Source organism: Phascolarctos cinereus, unplaced genomic scaffold (genome assembly GCF_003287225.1).
Source record: "Phascolarctos cinereus isolate Bilbo 61053 unplaced genomic scaffold, phaCin_HiC Scaffold_3;HRSCAF=262, whole genome shotgun sequence".
In the NCBI taxonomy this organism is placed as follows: Eukaryota; Metazoa; Chordata; class Mammalia; order Diprotodontia; family Phascolarctidae; genus Phascolarctos; species Phascolarctos cinereus.
In genome coordinates this window covers 161,904,974-161,924,894 of record NW_027555736.1, presented here as the reverse complement: position 1 = coordinate 161,924,894, position 19,921 = coordinate 161,904,974, and the positions used below count along the sequence as shown (strand labels likewise).

The following is a 19,921-nucleotide window of genomic DNA, read 5'->3' as shown; positions in this document are numbered from 1 at the left end:
AAGAAACCACTGATAGTAGTAACTTTCTGGTGCCTCAATTGCTTGCTTTTAAGAGACTTAAAAACAATGAAGATTAGGGATTTTTTTTAAATTTTTATCTTGCATAAAATATCCAAACTTAAAAATCAACAAATTATTATTTTAATGAACCCTAATTAAAATCAGCAAAAATGAGTACCACAAACTGAGAATCCAGATTTGGGCTAAAGAAATAATAGCAAAGGGGCAGCTAGGTGGCACAGTGGATAGAGCTCCGGCCCTGGAGTCAGGAGGACCTGAGTTCAAATCTGACCTCAGATATGTGATAGTTACATTTACTAGCTGTGTGACCTTGGGCAAGTCACTTAACCTCAATTGCCTCACCAAAAAGCAAAAAAAGAAAAAAAGAAAAAAAAAGAAATAATAGCAAACATTCAAGTAGTGCTTTAAAGTTTGCAATTTACTTGACAAACATTATCTCATTTGATCCTTACAATGACCAAGGAATGTATTATCCACATTTTACTGATGCAGAGCCTGAGGCTCAGAGAGGCAGATCTGACTTGCCAAGATCACAAAGCTAGCAAGTATGTGAGACAACATTCAGGTCTGCCTGACTACAAGTCATTTAGAGATATGGAGCTGCCTATTAGATTTACCGTCTCTGTCTGCATACAGCAACACGGCACTGACAGAATAGCTTTAAAATACTAAAATAGCTTCACTGTAGAATGTGATGCTCTTTCTCCTTGTGCAAACAAAATACCCTTATTTTTAACACGTAAATCTCATCTGTATTTTTTTTAATCTTTTTTATTTTTAGGCAATTGAGGTTAAGTGACTTGCCTAGGGTCACACAGCTTATAAGTGTCAAGTGTTTGGTCTGAGGCCACATTTGAACTCAGGTCCTCCTGACTTCAGGGCCGGTGCTCTATCCACTGTGCCACCTAGCTGCCCCCTATTCTTATTTCTTTTAAAAGGTATCAAGTTAATACTGCTGAAATGAATGATACCTGAAACACAGAATAAAAAGTGTCTACATACAAAATACAGCATGAGGACAAACTTCACAATGCCCCAATTCACATTTGTTTAAAAAAAAAAAAATAGAAAATATACTTGATCAAAATGCGTGCAGTAAAAGAAAAAACTGCAGACTAAGCTCCTGTGTGTACAGGCAACCTGAAAGCTTTTCCTACATGAGGCAAGATAACAACAACAATAACAAGCTGGCATTTACATTTATTTGGCACTTTAAGGTTTGCAAAGTGCTTTATAAATTTGATCTCATTTGATTCTGACAACAAAACTGAGAAATAAGTTTTATCATTATCCCCCTACTTTACAGATGTGGAAACTGAGGTAGGCAGAGATTAAGTTACTTGCCCAGTGTCACATAGCTAATAAGTGTCTGAGGTGAGATTTAAACTCAGGTCTTCCTGAATCCAGAACCAGCACTGTATCCACTGTGCCTCTCAGATGCATCATTTTCCTGGCAGAAGCCTAAGCGTGTTCCTTGGAGACCCAGAGGACCAAGTGTGAGAAAACCCCCAATCTCTCCTTCAGCCAGTCTCTTACTATTACTGTGGGTCTGTGAGGAATCTGTGCTTCTACTAGAAGATGAGAATCAAGATTCATGGCAAACTTATAGTCATGGTAGGACTCCTGACATAGAATCCTTTATAAAGATTCATATTCTTGGGGCAGCTAGTGGCACAGTGGATAGAACACTGGCCCTGGATCACATCTGGCCTCAGACACATAACACTTACTAGCCGCGTGATCCTGGGCAAGTCACTTAACCACACTGCCTAGCCCACCCCCCCAAAAAATGAAGTTTCTGCCCACAAGGAGCTCTCATTCTAACTGGGAAGAAGACATGTAATGTGAATTGAGAAAAAATGGGGAAAAAAAGGTTCATATTCTTTATGGAGTTGAATTTCAAATTTCTAAAATCATTTCCCACTTTTAAACAGTAACTGGTGAGAAACACAACACCTGTCCTTACCCAAGGTGCAGAACATCCTAATCTCTCAAAACCAGGATCCACACAGTCCGGGTCCCTGAATTTAGCACCACTTGCCACATACTTGGCAGTAAGGCCAGAACCACCCAACATCCAATAACATACAACAAAGCCCTGAAGGCCAGACACTCATTCTATGATCACAAGACAGGAAGAGAAGACTCTGGGGCTTATCTATGACCTTTTAATAAGAGTTCCAATTCAGGATAGGTATTTACTCACAATTGGCTGTCCTGGAGTGGGTGGCTTGTCTTCCCCATCACTCCCTGAAGAAATGTCATCAGCACCTCCAAATAGATCCATGGCTTCACTATTTTCTTCAGTGAGTGAAAAGAAAAAACACATCACTTTCCCATAACTAAAGTCATATGGAACACAGCTCATATGAATGGATATGTGTACGTGTTATAAAATGCCCCCTGATACATACAAAACTGTGTCCAAACCATATGAGGATCCCTTAGATTTTTACAAAGGTTGTCATGGAGCCAGCTCACTAAAGCTGGCTTATTCAGTCAAGTCAACAAACATCTATTAAGCACCTACTATGTGCCAGGCACCATGCCAATATCTGGGAACACAAAGGAAAAAAATGGTGCCTACTCTCAAGGAGCTCACCATTCAAGGGAGATATCCAGGGACCTGACAACAGTTAAATGATAGTCCTATTTAGCCTCAATAAAGAGAAGAAAGGCCAGGTGGGCGGCAAACCCATGTTTGCAGAGAGCTTTGAAGTTAAAAGAGCACTTAATTCACAATAATCCTACAAAGTAGATGGCACTAGTATTAGCTCCATAATTTACAGATGAAAAAACTGAGGCTCAGCAAAGTTACAATTTACCTATACTCACCTATATGACCACATTTATCATCTCATGTAGTCTTTACAACAACTCTTTGAGTTGGATATGGCAGATATCATTCCTATTTTTCAAAAGGAGAAGTAACAAGACTAGTAAGTGAGGGAATCAGTACTCTTGACAAAGTCTTGTGACTCTTTGTCCCAAGCTCTTTCCATCATACCATGCTGTACGATGCCGGCTCCACTCCTAATTAAAGGCTGTCAGTTCACAGTAGCACTGCATGCTAACAGATTTCCTCACACTCCTTCAACTGGTGACGTCACAGAGCAGCTGAACTTTCAGTCAATCAATCAACAAGAATTTAAGGGTCTACTATGGGCCAACCACTAGTCTAAGCACTAGCAACACAAAAACAAAAGTGAAAACAGTCCTTTCCCCACCAAGAGGCTTACATTCTAATGTGGGAAATATGTGCACATACTTTACACACATATAAAAAATATATGGGGGCAGCTAGGTGGTGCAGTGGATAAAGCACTGGCCCTGGAGTCAGGAGGAACTGAGTTCAAATCCAGATTCAAACACCTAACACTTACTAGCTGTGTGACCCTGTCACTTAACCTCACTACCTAGCAAAAAGAAAAAGAAAAAAAAAAGAATATAGGCAAAATTAATACAAGGCAGTTTTGGGAGAGGAAGGAGCATCCAGAGTAAGCCTAGCTTCTTAAATTATGTCAATTAACATATTAATCAAAATTCTTTAGGGTTAGTTTGACATCTTGAGTAAAGCACTGAGAGAGTATTATAGTTTTTAAAATAGAAACAAAGATTACCTTTTTGTCCTTCTTCATTATCACTATCCGCTTCTGAATCAGAGGCTATTGCTTTCTTTCGCTTCATCCGTAAAACTTCATCCTCACTATCACTTCCTCTTGCAGATTCTACAGAAAGTACAATTAGGACTTCACCATAAAAATAACTTCTCAGTTTTAAACTAAATAACTTAAAAAACTTAGATTAGCATTTTAATTACGATGAGATTTAAAGGAAGGAAAATAACGACTGCCCCTACTTATGAGCAAGGTGATATACAAGAGGTTAATTTCATTCTAATACCACTTTCCCAGAGCTACTTATTTATGCCAGAGGAGTACTTCTATACTCCAAATAATACGTGATTTAATGTATATGTTTCTTTTTTCCACTGGCGTCCTTGGGTAGGTGGTAATGTACCAATGTAAATAAATGTAAATAATAACCCTTCATGAGATGCAGAGGGGCAAATGTCTGATGAAGAGTCCTTCTAGACGAGGCCTGCACAACCTGTGGCCCCACTTACAGCCCTCGGACATGCCAAAGGATTTTGGGTGGCCCACGAAAAATGTAGAGGAAAACATCTTCTACATTTTTTAAGGGCCACCCAAAATCCTTCGGTGGGTCACAAGTTGCCCATGGACAGCAGGTTGTGCAGCCTGCTCTAGATTTAGCAAGGCTGAAAGATGACAGTCCTTTATCAGGCCCACAAACAAAGCTTCTTCATCTTGGTTGGACTAGTCGGAGCTTATGCTCTAGCGACAAAACTTTCGAGAAATCAGGGGCCACCTCCACACAAAAATACCAACCCCAATCTCAAAAAAATAAGACTTTAGAAGGGTCATTTAATTAATTTTTATCTCTGATGGGAAAAGTGGGCTAGCAAATGATTGCTATTAGTAAGTCAATTTTAATGCCAGAATGACCAGAATTTAAGAATACCTCAAAGGATCACAACTGTTAGTGTGTTTACTGTTAGTATCCATACGATAAAGAAAATAGAGACAGTAAGATGAAATTTTTTTTACTTCAAAATAAAAATCATACTATTTTTGTGTCAACTGACATACCTAGTCCTTCTAGTGTTAAAATGTTTTATTTGCAGAATATTTAAGATGAAAACTTTTTAGTACAAATAACCATAACAATAAAACATTCCTTTTCCTTTTAGTTAATTTCTGATAAATGTGAATTGTCCACTCCATCCACCCAAGGAATCCAATGGAAAAAAGAAAGAAAAGAAAGGCCTTCAAATAAAGTATTTATAGCAGCACAATCACAGCAGCAAAGAAATGGAAACAAAGTACATAGCCATCAATCAGGAAATGGTTAAACAAGGTGTGGCATAGGAATATAATGGAACATTACTGCATTATTTTAAAAAATATATAAATACAATAAAGTAGAACAGGAGAAGATGTATGAACTGAAACAAGGTAAGTAGCAAGACCATGAAAATAACATCCATGAGGACTACAACGATGTGAATTAAAGGAACAACAAAACAATCAAAACTGAACGCTGTGACATTATCATGACTAAGCTCGGCCCAAGGAAAGACCTATAAGAACGCATCTCCCCCTCCTTTATTTGTAAAGACAGGAAATTATAAATGTAGAATATCATATAATGCTGGACTCAGTTTTGCTGAATTTTTTTCTTTTTTAAAAAATTCTGTATTTTAAGGCTCTCTGGAAGGAGAAATGGGAGAGACAACTAAAGAAATGGTGGTATAAAAACAAAACAGCAAAATAAAAATATTAAAATATATGTATTGCTTTCTTTTCGCATCTGTTTATGTTTGCATAAACTGTAGATAACTCAACTAAAACTTGTCTTCTTATCTAAAATACAAATAGCACAAAATCATATAATTTCCTTATTTAAAAAAAACTATTCCTTGAACAAAAAAAAAAGTCCTTTTTATGAAGGTTTATTCACTATAGTTACAGGACATTTGACAACAGCTCTAAAATACAGCTAAGTAACAACGGATAGAGCTCTGTACCTGGAATCAGGAAAACCTGAGTTCAAATCCAGCCCTAGCCACTTAATAGTTATATGATCCTGGGCAAGTCACTTAACCTATTGTCTCAGTTTTCTCATTGCTAAAAGAGTAATAATAATGGCACCCACCTCTCAGGGAAGTGGTGAGGATAAAATAACATAATAGTTGTAAAGCACTTAGCACAGTGCCTGGCATATAATAAATGCTTAATTCCTTTCTTGATGTCCTTTCTTTATAATAGTGTTTAAAATGGGCCTTAACTGTAAAGCATATTACATCCTCAATCGGCAAACAGTACTGAATAAAGAAAATAGTATCATATTTACTTCAAGTATTGTTCTTCAATTAATTACTTTCACTTTCAGATCAAGAAGGTACCACCTTTTAATGATGTTAATCATGGCATTAATCAACTTCCCCTAGAACACATTCAGTTGATATTTACTATGCAAGCCATCTCTTCAATGAACACTACCAGCTAACTCAGACAGCTTTATGAGCATCTCTTTCAAATCTGTCTCTCTGCAATCTTATGTGTTCATCTACGGAAATGGAACAAATGCCATTTCACAGCTACTTCCCTATTAAAAATCTCCTCCCAACACTTATTTATTTTAAGGACTTCTTTCTACTGCATCAGATCATTCATTAACAAATGGGAAAAAAGAATGAAGTATTAAAAGGTACTAGAAGAAAAATAAGAAGACCAGATTAGAGAAGGCAAGGGTAAAGAATCTGAGAAGAAAAACCAGGGCCAGCAAGACAGTCCACAGTGTACATTATTATACTTCTAATTAACATTCTATACATAACAAATACTACACACACCTGACTTATGGTCTTGTTCCTCTTCATCATCTGACCGCCTATGCTCTTCATCAGAGACCTGCGGTCTTTCATCATCAGAATTTTGCATTTTCTCCTCATCAGAGACCTGTGGCCTTTCTTCATCATCAGAATTCTGTAGCTTATCGTCATCGTTGTCAGAGGCTGCTGGTCGTTCATCATCAGAATTGGCCATTTTCTCTTCCTCAGACAGCTGCAGTCTCTCATCATCTGAATTCTGAGGCCTCTCGTCATCATCTGTGTTCTGCATTTTATCATCATCATCAGAATTCTGCAGTTTATCTTCATCAGAAATTTGTGGCCTCTCGTCATCAGAGTTTTGTATTTTCTCATCATCTGACTGATCACTTTTATCTTCTCTGTCCCACTTCTCAGAACCTTCAGCCTCTGACTGATGGCTCCCTCCATCTGACCTATGGTCTCCATCTTCATCCTCATGAGGAGCTTCTGATCCACTGTGCTGATCAATATCTGACTGGTCATTTTCTTCATGGTCAGAATGCCCAGAAACCTCCGATCGATTGTCTGATCTTTCAGAGTGATTATCACTGCCACTATGATGAGAAAGTCCCTCATCTTCACTGTCATCTCCAAACAGCTCCTTATTACTTGGCTTTACCGAATCTTCTCTATCATCCCCTTCACTGTCACTTCCAGAGGGATTACTACCAGAGGCAGCATTCTCATGATCAGAATCAGATCCAGAATCAGAATCAGAATCTAAGAAATAAAGAAATTATATACATATTATTCTGCCAACAAACATAAGCAAATCTAAACATTGATATTGATTCAAATACTTTTTCCTCTTTTTATGAGTACCAAAATGTATATAAGTTGTTGGGGCAGAGCCAAGATGAAATAACAAGGGAAAAAAAAGGCACAGTGAGCTCCATCCCCTCTCCAAATAAAAACTTCTCCAAACAAATCTAGAAAATATACCAGACCAAATCTTGATTGGGAGATCCAAGAAAAAGAGATTAGAGTGAATCATCTCAGGACAGCACAGGGAGACAGACTGAGAGTTCTTTTCTACTTTCCACAGGTAAAACCAAGCACAGAAGGCATGCTGTGGTGACATATGGTTACAGACTTCAGAAAAGGCTGGGTTATAGCGGGAGCAGAACACTCCAGCTCAGGAAAGGCTGCGCAATAGGGAGGAGAAGGTCCTAAACCCAAAACGGAAACTTCTGTAGGATATAGGAACATGTGTCAATTGGCAATTCTGTCACTTATTATCCAGTTTAGGGTTACAGATCCAGGACAAACTGAGGGGACATGCAACTAGATTCTGGGGTCCAGTGTGAGAAACAGTCATTGGACCTAGATTGTGAACTGAGCAAGAAGTAGCAAGTTCAGAAACAAGCAATGGCTGTATGGTGGAAGCAGACCCAGGTCTCAGTTCCAGCTCCTAGCCCAGTACAAAGCCTGAAAAAGAAAAACCAGGGCAGGAATCCCAAACTAAAGGGAAGCTGAAAGCTCTGTCACTGTGAAATGGCATAGCTTTCCACTGGCAAACAGTGGCTATTTGATTCACTCTGTCTTTTCATGGGTTCTGCTGCTTTAGAATTTCTTTAGAGCCATTTTTTACAGGTATTTGGAGGGTATGGGGGAGAGCTCAAGCAAGTCACTGCTTTCACTCCGCCATCTTGGCTCCTCTGGATAGTGGCTATTTGAGTCCTGCAGTAATCTAATGAAACCCCAAACGTGGCAAGCCCACAGGTCTATTGCTCAGACCCAAACCCAGGACAGGAACTTAAAGAGCCCAGACCAAGAAAGCAGTGATCAGGTTTTTCTCTGCATCATACCAATTTAGGGGCACTGAATAACTGCAGGTCCCCAGCTTGAGTTGTCCCTGAGATCCTGGGCTATCACAATATTCAATACCCCAAGAAAACAGCAGCAGTACCAGCCAGATATTCCCTTCAGAAGTGCACTGAACCTGGTGCTAATATAAAGCCCGAAGTCAGGAAGTAGGCTGGGAAAATAAGCAATAGGCGGCACAGGGGATAAAGCACCAGCCCTGGTTCAGGAGGACCTGAGCTCAAAACCAGCCTCAGATACATAACACTTACTAGCTGTGTGACCCTGGGAAAGTCAGTTAACCTCATTCCCTAGCCAAAAAAAAAAATTTAAAAAGTAAGAAAAAAAGATAAGAAAATAAGCAAGCGAACAAAAAAAGAATCCTGCTACAAAAGACTATTATGGTGATAGGGACTCTAAAGACACAAACCCAAAAGAAGAGGACTCCAAAACATCTACAAACAAAACTTCAAAGTAAAACACAAATAAGGAAATGAAGCAAGAGGTTTTTTTAAAAATTCAGGGTTTTTTTATAAATTAAATGAGAACACTAGAAGAAAAAAATGGGAAAAAATAAGTTATGCCCAAGTAACAAATTCCCTGAAAATTAGAATGAAACAAACAGGAGCTAATGACTCTATGAGACAACACGAATTATGACAAAAATCGAAAGACTGAAAAAAAAAAAGTAAGGTACAGTCAATTCTCAACAAGGAAGATCAAGCGTTTATATAATTTTATTAGCAATCTCATTTTTACTTTACTGTTAGCTGTGTGCAGTAGAGGCCCCCCAAAAATGAGAGGCCCAAGAAGTACTAGCTTGTGGTGCAGCTGGTCACCCTATCACTGCAAAGGGCTCCCTGTGCATTCTATGTATATTTTCATTGTTTGCTGATCCCATCATTGGTAGAAGCCTCAAGGTTAAAAGTCAGCCCACCTCTGCTAAACTCCCATACTCCAAGATCCATAAGAATCTCAAATGGCTCACAAAGCAGATGTTAAGGATGGATTATTTCAAGCAGGTGCATCCTTCACAATCTCCAACGTCAGCCAGGAGACAGTGTCAGAGGTGATGTCGAGGGCATTTTCTGAGTCCACTAAAATCCCAGCAACCCTTCCCTTGGTTTTCACAGGGCAACCAAAGTAGAGAGGTCTACAGCAGCATAGTAGTATACAGTAAAATGACCTGATGCCACCATCTGACACAGTGGAAGGTAAGATTCAGGTTACAAAACGTTTTAATTTTGAGAATTTTATTTGCTATACGATATTTATGATACTATAGATTTCAGGTGTTATGAAAAGTGTATATAGTCTGAAATAAATTTTTTTAATTGAGATGTTAGCACAAAAGATCACAGAATTCTAGGGAATTACTAGCAAGAAAAATGTTCTACATGTTACCAATTTTATTTTGTGTACTGCATTTTATGGCTTATTTCATGGTTACTATGTAAGGAAAAATACATATTGTTAGAATTAATGGTTTATTACAAAGAACTGTATAGAGAAAAGTGCCTTTTTAGCAATCTTTAGCAAAAGATTATAAAATATCTTATTTGATCTTCTCAATAACTATTCATCACTAGCAGACTGGTCACCAAGTGAATTTTTTGGCCCTTGGGACACAGCAAACAGATAAAAGTCCATTGTGAAACAGATGAGTAGGACAGTTTTGAAAGCAATGTGTTGAATTTATTATATGCATTTAAAAAAAAAACAGGCTGTATATAAGAGAATTTTACTTCTATACATAATCCTCTTTTTCTATTCTACTTTGTATATGGAAATGTTCCTTTTTTTCGAACTGCTTAAGTTCAGAATGAAAATTTTTTCAAAAAAGTAAAAACAAATAAATAGTTCTTAGTCCTGTATGGTACTACCTATTGTAGTGAAGCAACAGGCTGGCAGAAAAATGGGCAGAGTGTTAATAATCCTGACTTTTAGATTGTTATAAACATTTAACTATTCAAACTTTACATATGAGATCTCTGTCCAATGAAATACTTGTTAATTGACTGATTAAACTGATATACAACTGTAAGAAGAATTGAATTACATCAATATTAAAAATGACACAATTAATATAAGTTATAAAGAAGTTGAAATTAAATCTAAGGCTAGCTCACAGGTTCATCTTAAAGAGTTCAATACAGTACTGTAATTAGTGGAGCTAGTTTCATCCTGATCTAAAAGTAACCAAAAAAACCCTGTTTTTCATGGGAGGCATTTGTCTCTTACAAAGAAGTGATCATCATAGGCATAAGTACAAAAGCCACAATAAACATAACTGTAGCTTATGTACCAATAACTGGTGATAAGAAAAATAGAGCATTTCTATGCAGAACAAGTAAACCAATCAACAAACATTTTTAAGCACCTACTATGTGACCAGCACCATGCCAGGTGTTAGAGAGACAACGAATGACAGTCCCTACTTTCAAAGAGCTTACAATCCATCAAGGAAGATAGTGTGTGTGTGTGTGTGTGTGTGTGTGTGTGTGTGAGAGAGAGAGAGTGAGTGTGTGTGTGGTGTGTGTGTGTGTGTGTGTGTGTGTGTTAAAACACACAGTTGTTATAACAACATAATTAGAGAGGAAGGGGTCTAGCATTTAGGAAAATCAAGAAAGGCTTCATGTAGAAGGCAGCACCTGAACTGCATCTTTAAAGAGGAGCAGGATTGTTTCTATGAAGCAGAGATGAAGAAGGAGGACATTTCTGGCACGGGAAATGGTCAGTGCAAAAGATGAGAGATGGAGTCCTACATAAAGAACAAAGGGAAGGCCAGTCTGACCAGATTCCAATGTGGGAAGGAAAGTAATGTATAATATGACTGGAAAGATAGTACAAAGACAAAATGTACAGAGCTTTAAAAGCAGCATCAAAGAGTTTATATTTTACCCTAGAGGAAAAAGAAGCTACAGGAGTTTGAGTAGGGTAGTGATATGGTCAGAGCCATACCTAAGAAAAATCACTTTGGCAGCTATGTGGAGGATGTCCTAAGATGGTAAGAGAATTGAGACAGAGAATAATCAGAATGTCAATGCAACAGTCAAGGGCAAGAAATGCTATGGGCTTTAACTAAGGTGGTGATTTTATGAGCACGGAGAAGGAATAGCGTGCAAGAGGTACCGTGTAGGGAGACATGGCATGATGCGGCAACTGAACTAAATGGGTTAAGGGAGAGTAAGGAGATAGATACTGCCAAGGCTACACAGCTGAAGGACTGCCATCAACAGACATACAGACGCCCGGAGTGACAGGTTTGAAGAGGGAAAATGGCGAGCTTTGGACATGGTGAGTTTGAGAAACCTCCATGACATTCAGCCTGAAATGTCCAAAAGGCAGCAGGTGATGCAACACTGAAGCTCAAGGGTGAGACTGGGGCTTCTGTATAGAGAGATCTATGAGTTATCTGCATAGATTATTAAACTCACGGGGAACAAAAGACACCAACCAACCAGTCAGCAACGTTAAACACGTCACAGAAGTCCTCTAGATAGCTGAGGACTCATAAAAAGAAAATAATATATAGTAACTTCAGTTGAGCGATGGCATCATAAGCTAGACTGCAAAGGGCTGAGGAATGAGTAAAAGGAGAGGAATTGGCGGCAATAAACGTTGCCAGCTTTTTCTAGGAGTTTGTCTGAATAAAGGAGTGAATGAATGAACTTACTACTTTTGAAGCACTGTGCTAAGTACTGGGGATACAAAAATGAAAAGAGAGACCCGGCTCTCAAGGAGCTCACATTCTATTGGGGGAACAACATATACGGAAGGTTTCAGGTGCAAGTCAGACGGAAAGGTTCCATAGTCCTTAGGGCTCAGCAGCAAAGCAGATGGTAACACCTATACTTCAATGTCATTTCTGCTGCCAAAACAGTCTCCATTTCTGATGCTCAACCATTTGACAGGGCCAAGGACTTTGGGGACAAGAACTTTATTTTGGGGGTCTTCAAAAGATCTGGCTGTAGCACCTGCAGGAGCAGTTACCAGGCTGCATTCTCAACAAGGATTGCATCTCAAGATGATGAATACAGACACTGGCAGAGAAGCACTGCTATCCCAAAGGCTCTTGAGTTCAGTGTTATGAGCTGTCTCAGAGTCTGAGGGTAGATGTTGACCAAGGTGATGGTGGTGGTGGTTTAATTTGTCTAGATGAAAATGGGAGGAGAGATATAAGACAACAGCTTGAGGGATGAGACGGTCTAATGAATTTTTTCTTAAAAATGAGAAAGACTTAGGAGGCGACGGAATTACTGGCACACAGAGAGGCATTGCCCTTGGTGAGGAAAAGGGCCAACTCATAACAGAGATTGTTATCAAGACAGTTTGAGATGGAGAAGAAAGCGCTCATGGTAAATGGCCTAAATTTTCTCAGTAAAGGGGAGAAACTCAGCTGAGAGATTAGGGAAAGGTATGGGAGAATTAAGAAGAGAGGATTTAAAATAATCTCTATGAAGACTAAAATAAAGAAATAATTACAGAGGAACAAAAGGACTGCCTTGCTGAAACAAGGGCTCAGTTAAAGTTATTTACATAATACAGTCACATAATTTGTTATGTACCCAATCAACATGGTTTTGTGACCTCCTCCAGCTTCATTCGTCAGCCCATAATTAGGAATGGAGGAGGAAGATGGTGGAAGGAATCCTAGGCTAGCATGTGACAAGGGATGAGCAGCAACAGAGCCAGCGTACAGATGAATTGGTTAACGACAGGGTTGAGACTGGGAAGGGAAGAAAGTGAAGTCACTGACATACACTGATATTTGGTTACTTCAATTTAAAAGTATACAGAAGGAAAGACAATAAAAATCACAATAGAAAATATGGTTTAAGTTTATTAAGCCTAAGAGGCCAAAAATCTCATACCTCACCTAGAAACCTAACACCTTTATAACATTAATATTTTCCCTGAGAAGAGAATTGGAAGATGTTAAGAAATATCACAAAAATGAAACTGACTCTATCTTGACAGAAATGATTGCTTATTAATGTGGGAAATATTTTCTGAATCAGTTGGCTACATGCAGTGAGACCAACTAGTTTGGTGTTAATTTTTGCCTTTGCTCAAAGGAAGGATAAAAATGAGAAAATCATATCCTGAGTGCAATTACAACAACTTCGAAATGACTTACTTAACTGTCTACCATGCTTTTTTCCTCCCCCCAAACAGGAAATGAATAAGAGTAACAGTAAAAGTAAACTAGTAAAAGCTATTATCACCACTTCTTGTGGAAGTTAAACCAGTTCAAAATTATCACAACAAAGAATCCAAAAGGGCCCAGAAACTTCCTCATCTACCCAACATCTCTTCATTCTTCATTCCCCTACCCTCTAAATTTTATCAGAAACCTGCTCTTACTGATTTTGCCTCCTCAACAACTCTTGCTCATCTCTTTCTCTCCATTCACAGAGTCACCACCTCAGGCCTCAGGCCTTTACATCTTGCCTGAACTACTGCAATAGCATACCAAATATCTCCCTTCCCTCCTTCCAATCCATCCTCCAAAGCTAGAGTGCCAGCCACTGAGTCAAGAAGACCTGGGTTCAAATGTGGCCTCATATGCTTATTAGCTGTGTGACTTTGGCCAAGTCATTTAGCCTTGTTTGCCTCAATTTCTTCATCTGTAAAATAAACTGAACAAGGAAATGGCAGACCACTCCAGTATCTTTGCCAAGAAGGGCAAACGTGCTGCTCAAGAAGTTTCACTGGCTCCCCACTGGTTTTAGAATAAATTTAAACTCCTCTGTTTAGAATTTAAAGCCCTTCACCATTTGGGTCCAACCCATCTTTATAAATACATTACTCTCCTTTACATACTCTATGTTCCAACCGAATTAGTCTAACTAGGTGGCCCCCAAACAGGACCTGTCACCTGCTATTCCTATACCTTTCCACAATTCTGCTCCCATTCCTAGAATGACTTCCCTGCTTTCCTCTGCCTCTTGAAATGCCTAGATCACTGAAAGAGTCATCTCAAGTACTGTTTCCTACAAAACACCTTTCCTAATCCTTGTGGCCATTAATGACCCTTTGCCCATGTCAAGAAATCACTTTGTATTTATGCTGCATGTGTTTTACATGGATTTATTTGTGTAAACATTGTCCCCTTTCCTCCAAGAGAATGTAAGCTCCTTGAGAGCTGGAACTATTTCACTTTTGTCTTTGTATCTCCTATTGCTTGGCACAGTGCCCAGGCACAAAGTGAGTGCTTAATAAATGTTTATTAATTAATTGACTAAACTGAACATTTGCCAAGTAGAATGCCATTCCAGGTAAGGGCAAAATGGCATAAAATACCAGCTAATTCACAAAACATTACTCAGGAGAATGATAGAAATTCCAAAAATTTGTCTCACAGAACAACAAAAATGAGTCAATAGGGTAAGGAACCTACAGAAAAACTTGCATGAGATTAAGGATTATCCCAAGATCATTTATAGATGAACCTGGAAGAACAAAATGATTCAAAATGGAAAATTTTTAAAAGTATTTTAACAGCAATCCATTCTTACCATCAACAAGGAATGAGGAAGTATATAAGGAAGCAGAAATGACAACTCAAAGAAAATGAAAGAAGCAGATGGACCTAACCAAAAGCACTCAGAAGAAATTGGTGCCAACCAAATTTTTAAAAGGCACTCAAGGATATATTTTCAAGATCTAAAGTAAGGAAACATTTCAAAAGAATGAAAAAGGTAATAGATGGCACTACAACCAATCAATAAGCATTTACTGAGTGCCTACTATGAAATGGAGAGTACAAATACAAATGTGGGAAAGCCTCTGCCATCAGGGAGCTCATTCTCTGCTAAGGGAGATAATGAGGACAAAACATGTTCACCAAGAAGTATACCTCCCCCAAAAAAAGTATACAGAAAATGTACACAAAGTGAACTAACAACTCAGTGGATCAGGAAAAGCTTTCTGAAGGAGGTGACACTTCAGCTGAGCCCTGAAGGAAGCCAGGCATACCAAAAAGCAGAGGTTAGAAAAGAAAGCATCGAAAGTACGAGAGACAGCCTTGTGCAAAGGCAGCAAATGAAATGCTCTGGGCAGACAATAACAAGTAGGCTGGTTTAACTGAAGTGCTTAGTATGTGAGGAGTGATATGTAATGAGTCTAGAAGAGAGGCTAAAGCCAGAATATGAAGGGCTTTAAGTCTCAAACACAGAAGTTTGTATATTATCCTACAGAGCATCACTGAAACTTCCTGAACAAAGAGTGACACAATCATATCTGTGCTTTAGGATATCAATTTAGCAGCTGTACGGAGATGTACTGAAAAGAGGAGAGACTAGGTACAAGGACATGAATTAGGAAGTTATTGCAATAGTCCACGCAAAAGATAATGAGGACCCTACGAGGGGATGCTATGTGATTAGAAGATCAATTGTTAGATGATAAGGCCTAGTCTAGAGTAGTTGTGGAAAAAGGGGATGAATGCAAGAGACACTGAAGAGATGAAATTGATTTTTAAAAAAAGGGACTAAGAAAATAATAGAAAGGGCCCACATGGCTTCATCAAAAACAGGTTCTGCAAAGCTACTGTGTTCAATTGGTTTTCCCACTTAAACTGATATCCAGATATAACTTTACTGACAAAAGGTCCATATAGTCAAAGCTATGGTTTTGTCAGTAGGAATGTATGGTCATGAGAGTTGGACTATTAAGTGCACAGAATCAACACTTTCGAATTGTAGTTCTGAAGAAAACTTCTGAAAGTCCTTTGGACAGCAAGGAGATCATATCAATCAATACTTAAAGAAATTTAATTCAGGCTATTCACTGGAAGGTCAGACACTGAAGCTGAAGCTTAAATACTTTGGCCACATAATGAGAAGATGGGATTCACTGTGCACTCAATTCAGCCAGTGAAGCTGAGATGCAACAAAGTATGGATCAATTCTCTGCTGCTTGTGCTAATTTTAGCCTAAAATTAACACTAAGAAAAAAAAGGTTCTCCACCAGCCAGCACCACACCATCCATATGTAGAACCACCAGTTACAGCAAATAGAGAAATTCTGAATACTGTGGGTAAGTTCACTTACCTTGGCAGTATACTTTCCAGGGATGTACACAAAGATGATGAGCTTGACACATGAATTGCCAGAGCTAGCTCAGTGTTTGGTAGGCTCAGAAAGAAAGTGTGGGAGAAAAGAGTATAGGCTGCCTACAAATCTGCCCATCTACTGCGCATTTGTTTCTGAACTCACTGTCTTACGCCTGTGAAACCTGGACAGTATACCAGTGCCATGCCAGGAAACTGAGTAATTCCCATTTGAATTGTCTTCTGAAAATCACCTGGCAAGATAAGGTACCAGACATTGAGGTCCTTGCTCAAGCTGAACTGCCAAGCATTCAAACTTTCTCCAGACATTGAGGTTCTTTCTCAAGCTTAACTGCCACACATTCAAACTCTACTCCAGAGGGTACAACTCCAATGGGCTGGACACATTGTTAGAATGCCTAAGAGTCTATTTTACAGAGAACTCACACAAGGCAAGTGCTCACAATGAGGTCAGAAGAAGCAATACAAGGACACCCTCAAACTCTGGAATCAATTGTGTGATATGGGAGACACTGACAAAGAACCGCCCTGCATGGCCTGCCTGCCTGCGTCAAAGAAAGTACTATGCTCTATGAGCAAAGCAGCATTACAGTAGCTCAAAAGAAATGTGAGATGTGCAAACTTAGAGACATTTCCACCCCAGGTGTTCATATGGCCTACTTGGGTCTGACCTGTGGTAGTCTTCCAAGTTCGACTCCAACACAGTGATGTCATTTTGGTCCTCTTTGAGAACTAAGGACAACAACCAACCATACAAAGGATTCTTGTTCAGGTATGTGTTAAGACTAGATAATTTCTGAGGTACTATGATTCTGTGATAACGATTTGAAAGTCATTTGCATATGGAGGATAACTGAAGCCTAAAGAGTAATTAAGATCAAATCTGGCTTCAGACACTTGACCCCTTACTAGCTGTGTGACCCTGGGCAAGTCACTTAACCTCGACTGCTTCACAAAAAAAAAAAATAATAATAATAATAGTTAAGATGACCAAAGTAGGGGAGAGAAAAATCAGAAGAGCACCAAAATGAGTAGGGGAATAGACATGAATTTAAGGGGCAGGAAAAAGGAAGTGAACCAGCAAGGAAGATAGAGGGAAGGAAGTGAGACAAATAGGATAAGAACCAAGAATCATGTTGGTAGAAGCCAAGTGGGACAGAAGCTAAGGGAAGAAGTCTTTAGAAGGAAGGAGTGGTCAAGAGTATCAGATGCTGCAGAAAGAACAAGGAGAACAAGGACCAAGAACAGGTGACGTCATAAGAGCAGCCCTACCCTACACACTTTTATCCAGGCTGATGTTTCAACATACTTTTAATACACCCCTTATTCTCTTTTTTTTCCTTTTTGGCTAGGCAGTGGGGTTAAGTGACTTGCCCAGGGTCACACAGCCAGTAAGTGTTATGTATCTGAGGCCAAATTTGAACTCGGGTCCTCCTGAATCCAGGGACGATGCTCTATCCACTGTGCCACCTAGCTGCCCCAATACACCCCTCTTTCTATCAACCACTCATCCTCGTCCCATCCAAACACAACTCTTTCACACTGAAAGCTTCCTGATACAGACTCCATTGACTTGGGCAACCAATGAACATTTACTAAGCACCTTTGTACCAGGCAACCTGGTAGGGACCACAAAAATAGTATTGTCCCTGATCTCAAGGAACTTATGTATTTAATCAGGAAACAACACATACACGTCCAAAGAAATACAAAATGAATGAAACATAATCAGGGATTGGGAGAGACACTAGCAACTCACATTATCAGAAAAAAACTTGAGCTGATCTTTGAAGGAAGCTGGGGGTTCTATGAAGCTTAGATGAATTCCAGGCATGGGGAACAGCCTGTGCAGAAGCACAGAAATGGGGAATGGAACACCACGTTTGAATAACATGGAGACCAGTTGCCCTAGACCAGGGAGCTCATAAAAGGGAGAAACACGTAATAAGTTCGGACTGGTTCAGCTGGAACTGAGGTTCCAGGAACGCTTCTATGCCATCATGAATAGTCAGAGGAAGACTTCTGCCAGTTTTACATCTCCAGTTCCTTACTCCCAGTAAAATATAAGTCTCATAAAAAGAGTCTCAGCCCTTTTCCTGAAAGCTGAGACTATTAAGCTAAAGTGTTTGCCTTCCCAGTGCATGACAGATATTTAATATATGCTCCCTGAATAGAAGAAAAGGTTAGGATGGGACTAAATTGTTCAGGGCTTTAAATGTCAAAACAAATCAGTAATACTTTATCCCACAGGCAATCAGGAGGTCCTGCAGCGTTTTAAGCATAGGAGTGCCATGGCCAAACCCACGCTTTAGGAATACGAATTTGGCAGCTATGTGGAGGACTGAGTGGAGAAGGAAGAGAGCAGAGGCAAGGAGACCAACTAGGAAGCTCCTTCAATAGTCACAGAGAGAAGTGGTGAGGTCCTGAACAGAAGAACAAACAGGACGGTGAAACACATTCCTGCACAATGCCTCTAAACCTCAGATATTCTTTAGCTATCCCCTTTCTCTTTCTCCCACAAATACTCTCCAGCCATCTCCCTTTCTCCCACACATCTCCTCCAGGCATCCCCCGTCTCTTTTTCCCTACCCCAATCTCTAAAGCTCCCTCCATCATCTATTTTCTCCACTTTCAAGCAGTCAGCCCCACATCAAACACCCTCCACTCAGATTCCTTCAAGAGGATTCTCGGGGCATGGTGAGCCCCTCACCCATTTCCACTACATGGCCCCATAATATTAGAAACAGATTCCCCCCCCCTTCGTGCCCCGGGCACCCCCCCCCCGCAGCTGTTCCCCAACATAACCAGCCAGCAAAGGCCGGCGAGCTCTCCTCCCTGGCTCTGTTTACCCACACACACACACACACTTCTACACCCCCCTCCCCACACCAGCTCACCCCTCCCCCCACCGTTAGGAGCCGAGGCAGGGCCGCTAGGGATGCCGTGCGAGTTGTCCGGCCGGACCGAGAAGGGAAGCCTCCACCTCCGGCCTCATCGGCTCGGGCTGCGCCCCCGCCACTGGCGGCCCGGGAGGCTCCAGAGATGGAGCATTAGGGGAGCAGGCCCCGACAGCCCAGGGGCTCTCCCCCTTCCCCACGCCGTGCTGGCGCCCAAGTCCTCCTGGCCTACCCCCACCCTCTTCAACTACCGAAGCTGCCGTCCCAGTCCGACCTTTGCGCTCGATGTCGCTCTCCACATCGCTTCCAAAAAGATCCTCCATGTCCGCCATCCTGAAGCCCCAGCAGCCGGTGACTAGCTTTCTTTACGGCAAGGAACCGGCGCTCCTTACGACACTGTCGCAAAAAATGTAGCTAAGCAAATAAATAAATAGATAGAACATCTCTTCTCCTCCCCCTGGATCCGCCTTCGACGCCAGCTCCGCCCTAAGTCTCCGGGAATGGAAGGAGAGGAAGAAGTGGGCGTGGCAGGCGTGAGTGGGAGGGGCTTCTCGAGTGGGAGGAGCTATGCGGAATGAGCTGCCCTAGTTGGCGAGAGCTGGGGGAGTAAGCGAGGTCACAGTGATGCAACGCCAAGATGAAAATCCTTTGTTTCTTGTTTTTTTGAG

The 19,921-nt window shown here is 40.3% G+C and overlaps 1 protein-coding gene across 2 annotated transcripts in view; it reads right to left on the bottom strand.

Annotated features, from left to right (window-relative positions):
• The window catches only part of LEO1 (LEO1 component of Paf1/RNA polymerase II complex), a 51,825-nt gene extending 32,189 nt beyond the window's left edge, over positions 1-19,636 (bottom strand). For both annotated transcript variants that reach the window (XM_020980928.2, XM_078151255.1), the window contains exons 1-4: positions 19,528-19,636; positions 6,458-7,195; positions 3,642-3,749; positions 2,228-2,322 (exon numbers count right to left, since the gene is read on the bottom strand). In XM_020980928.2, coding sequence (XP_020836587.1) covers positions 2,228-2,322; positions 3,642-3,749; positions 6,458-7,195; positions 19,528-19,585 — 999 coding nt within the window. In that variant the 5' untranslated portion in view covers positions 19,586-19,636. The remainder of the gene's footprint in view (positions 1-2,227; positions 2,323-3,641; positions 3,750-6,457; positions 7,196-19,527) is intronic.
• Between the last annotated feature and the right edge of the window lie 285 nt (positions 19,637-19,921).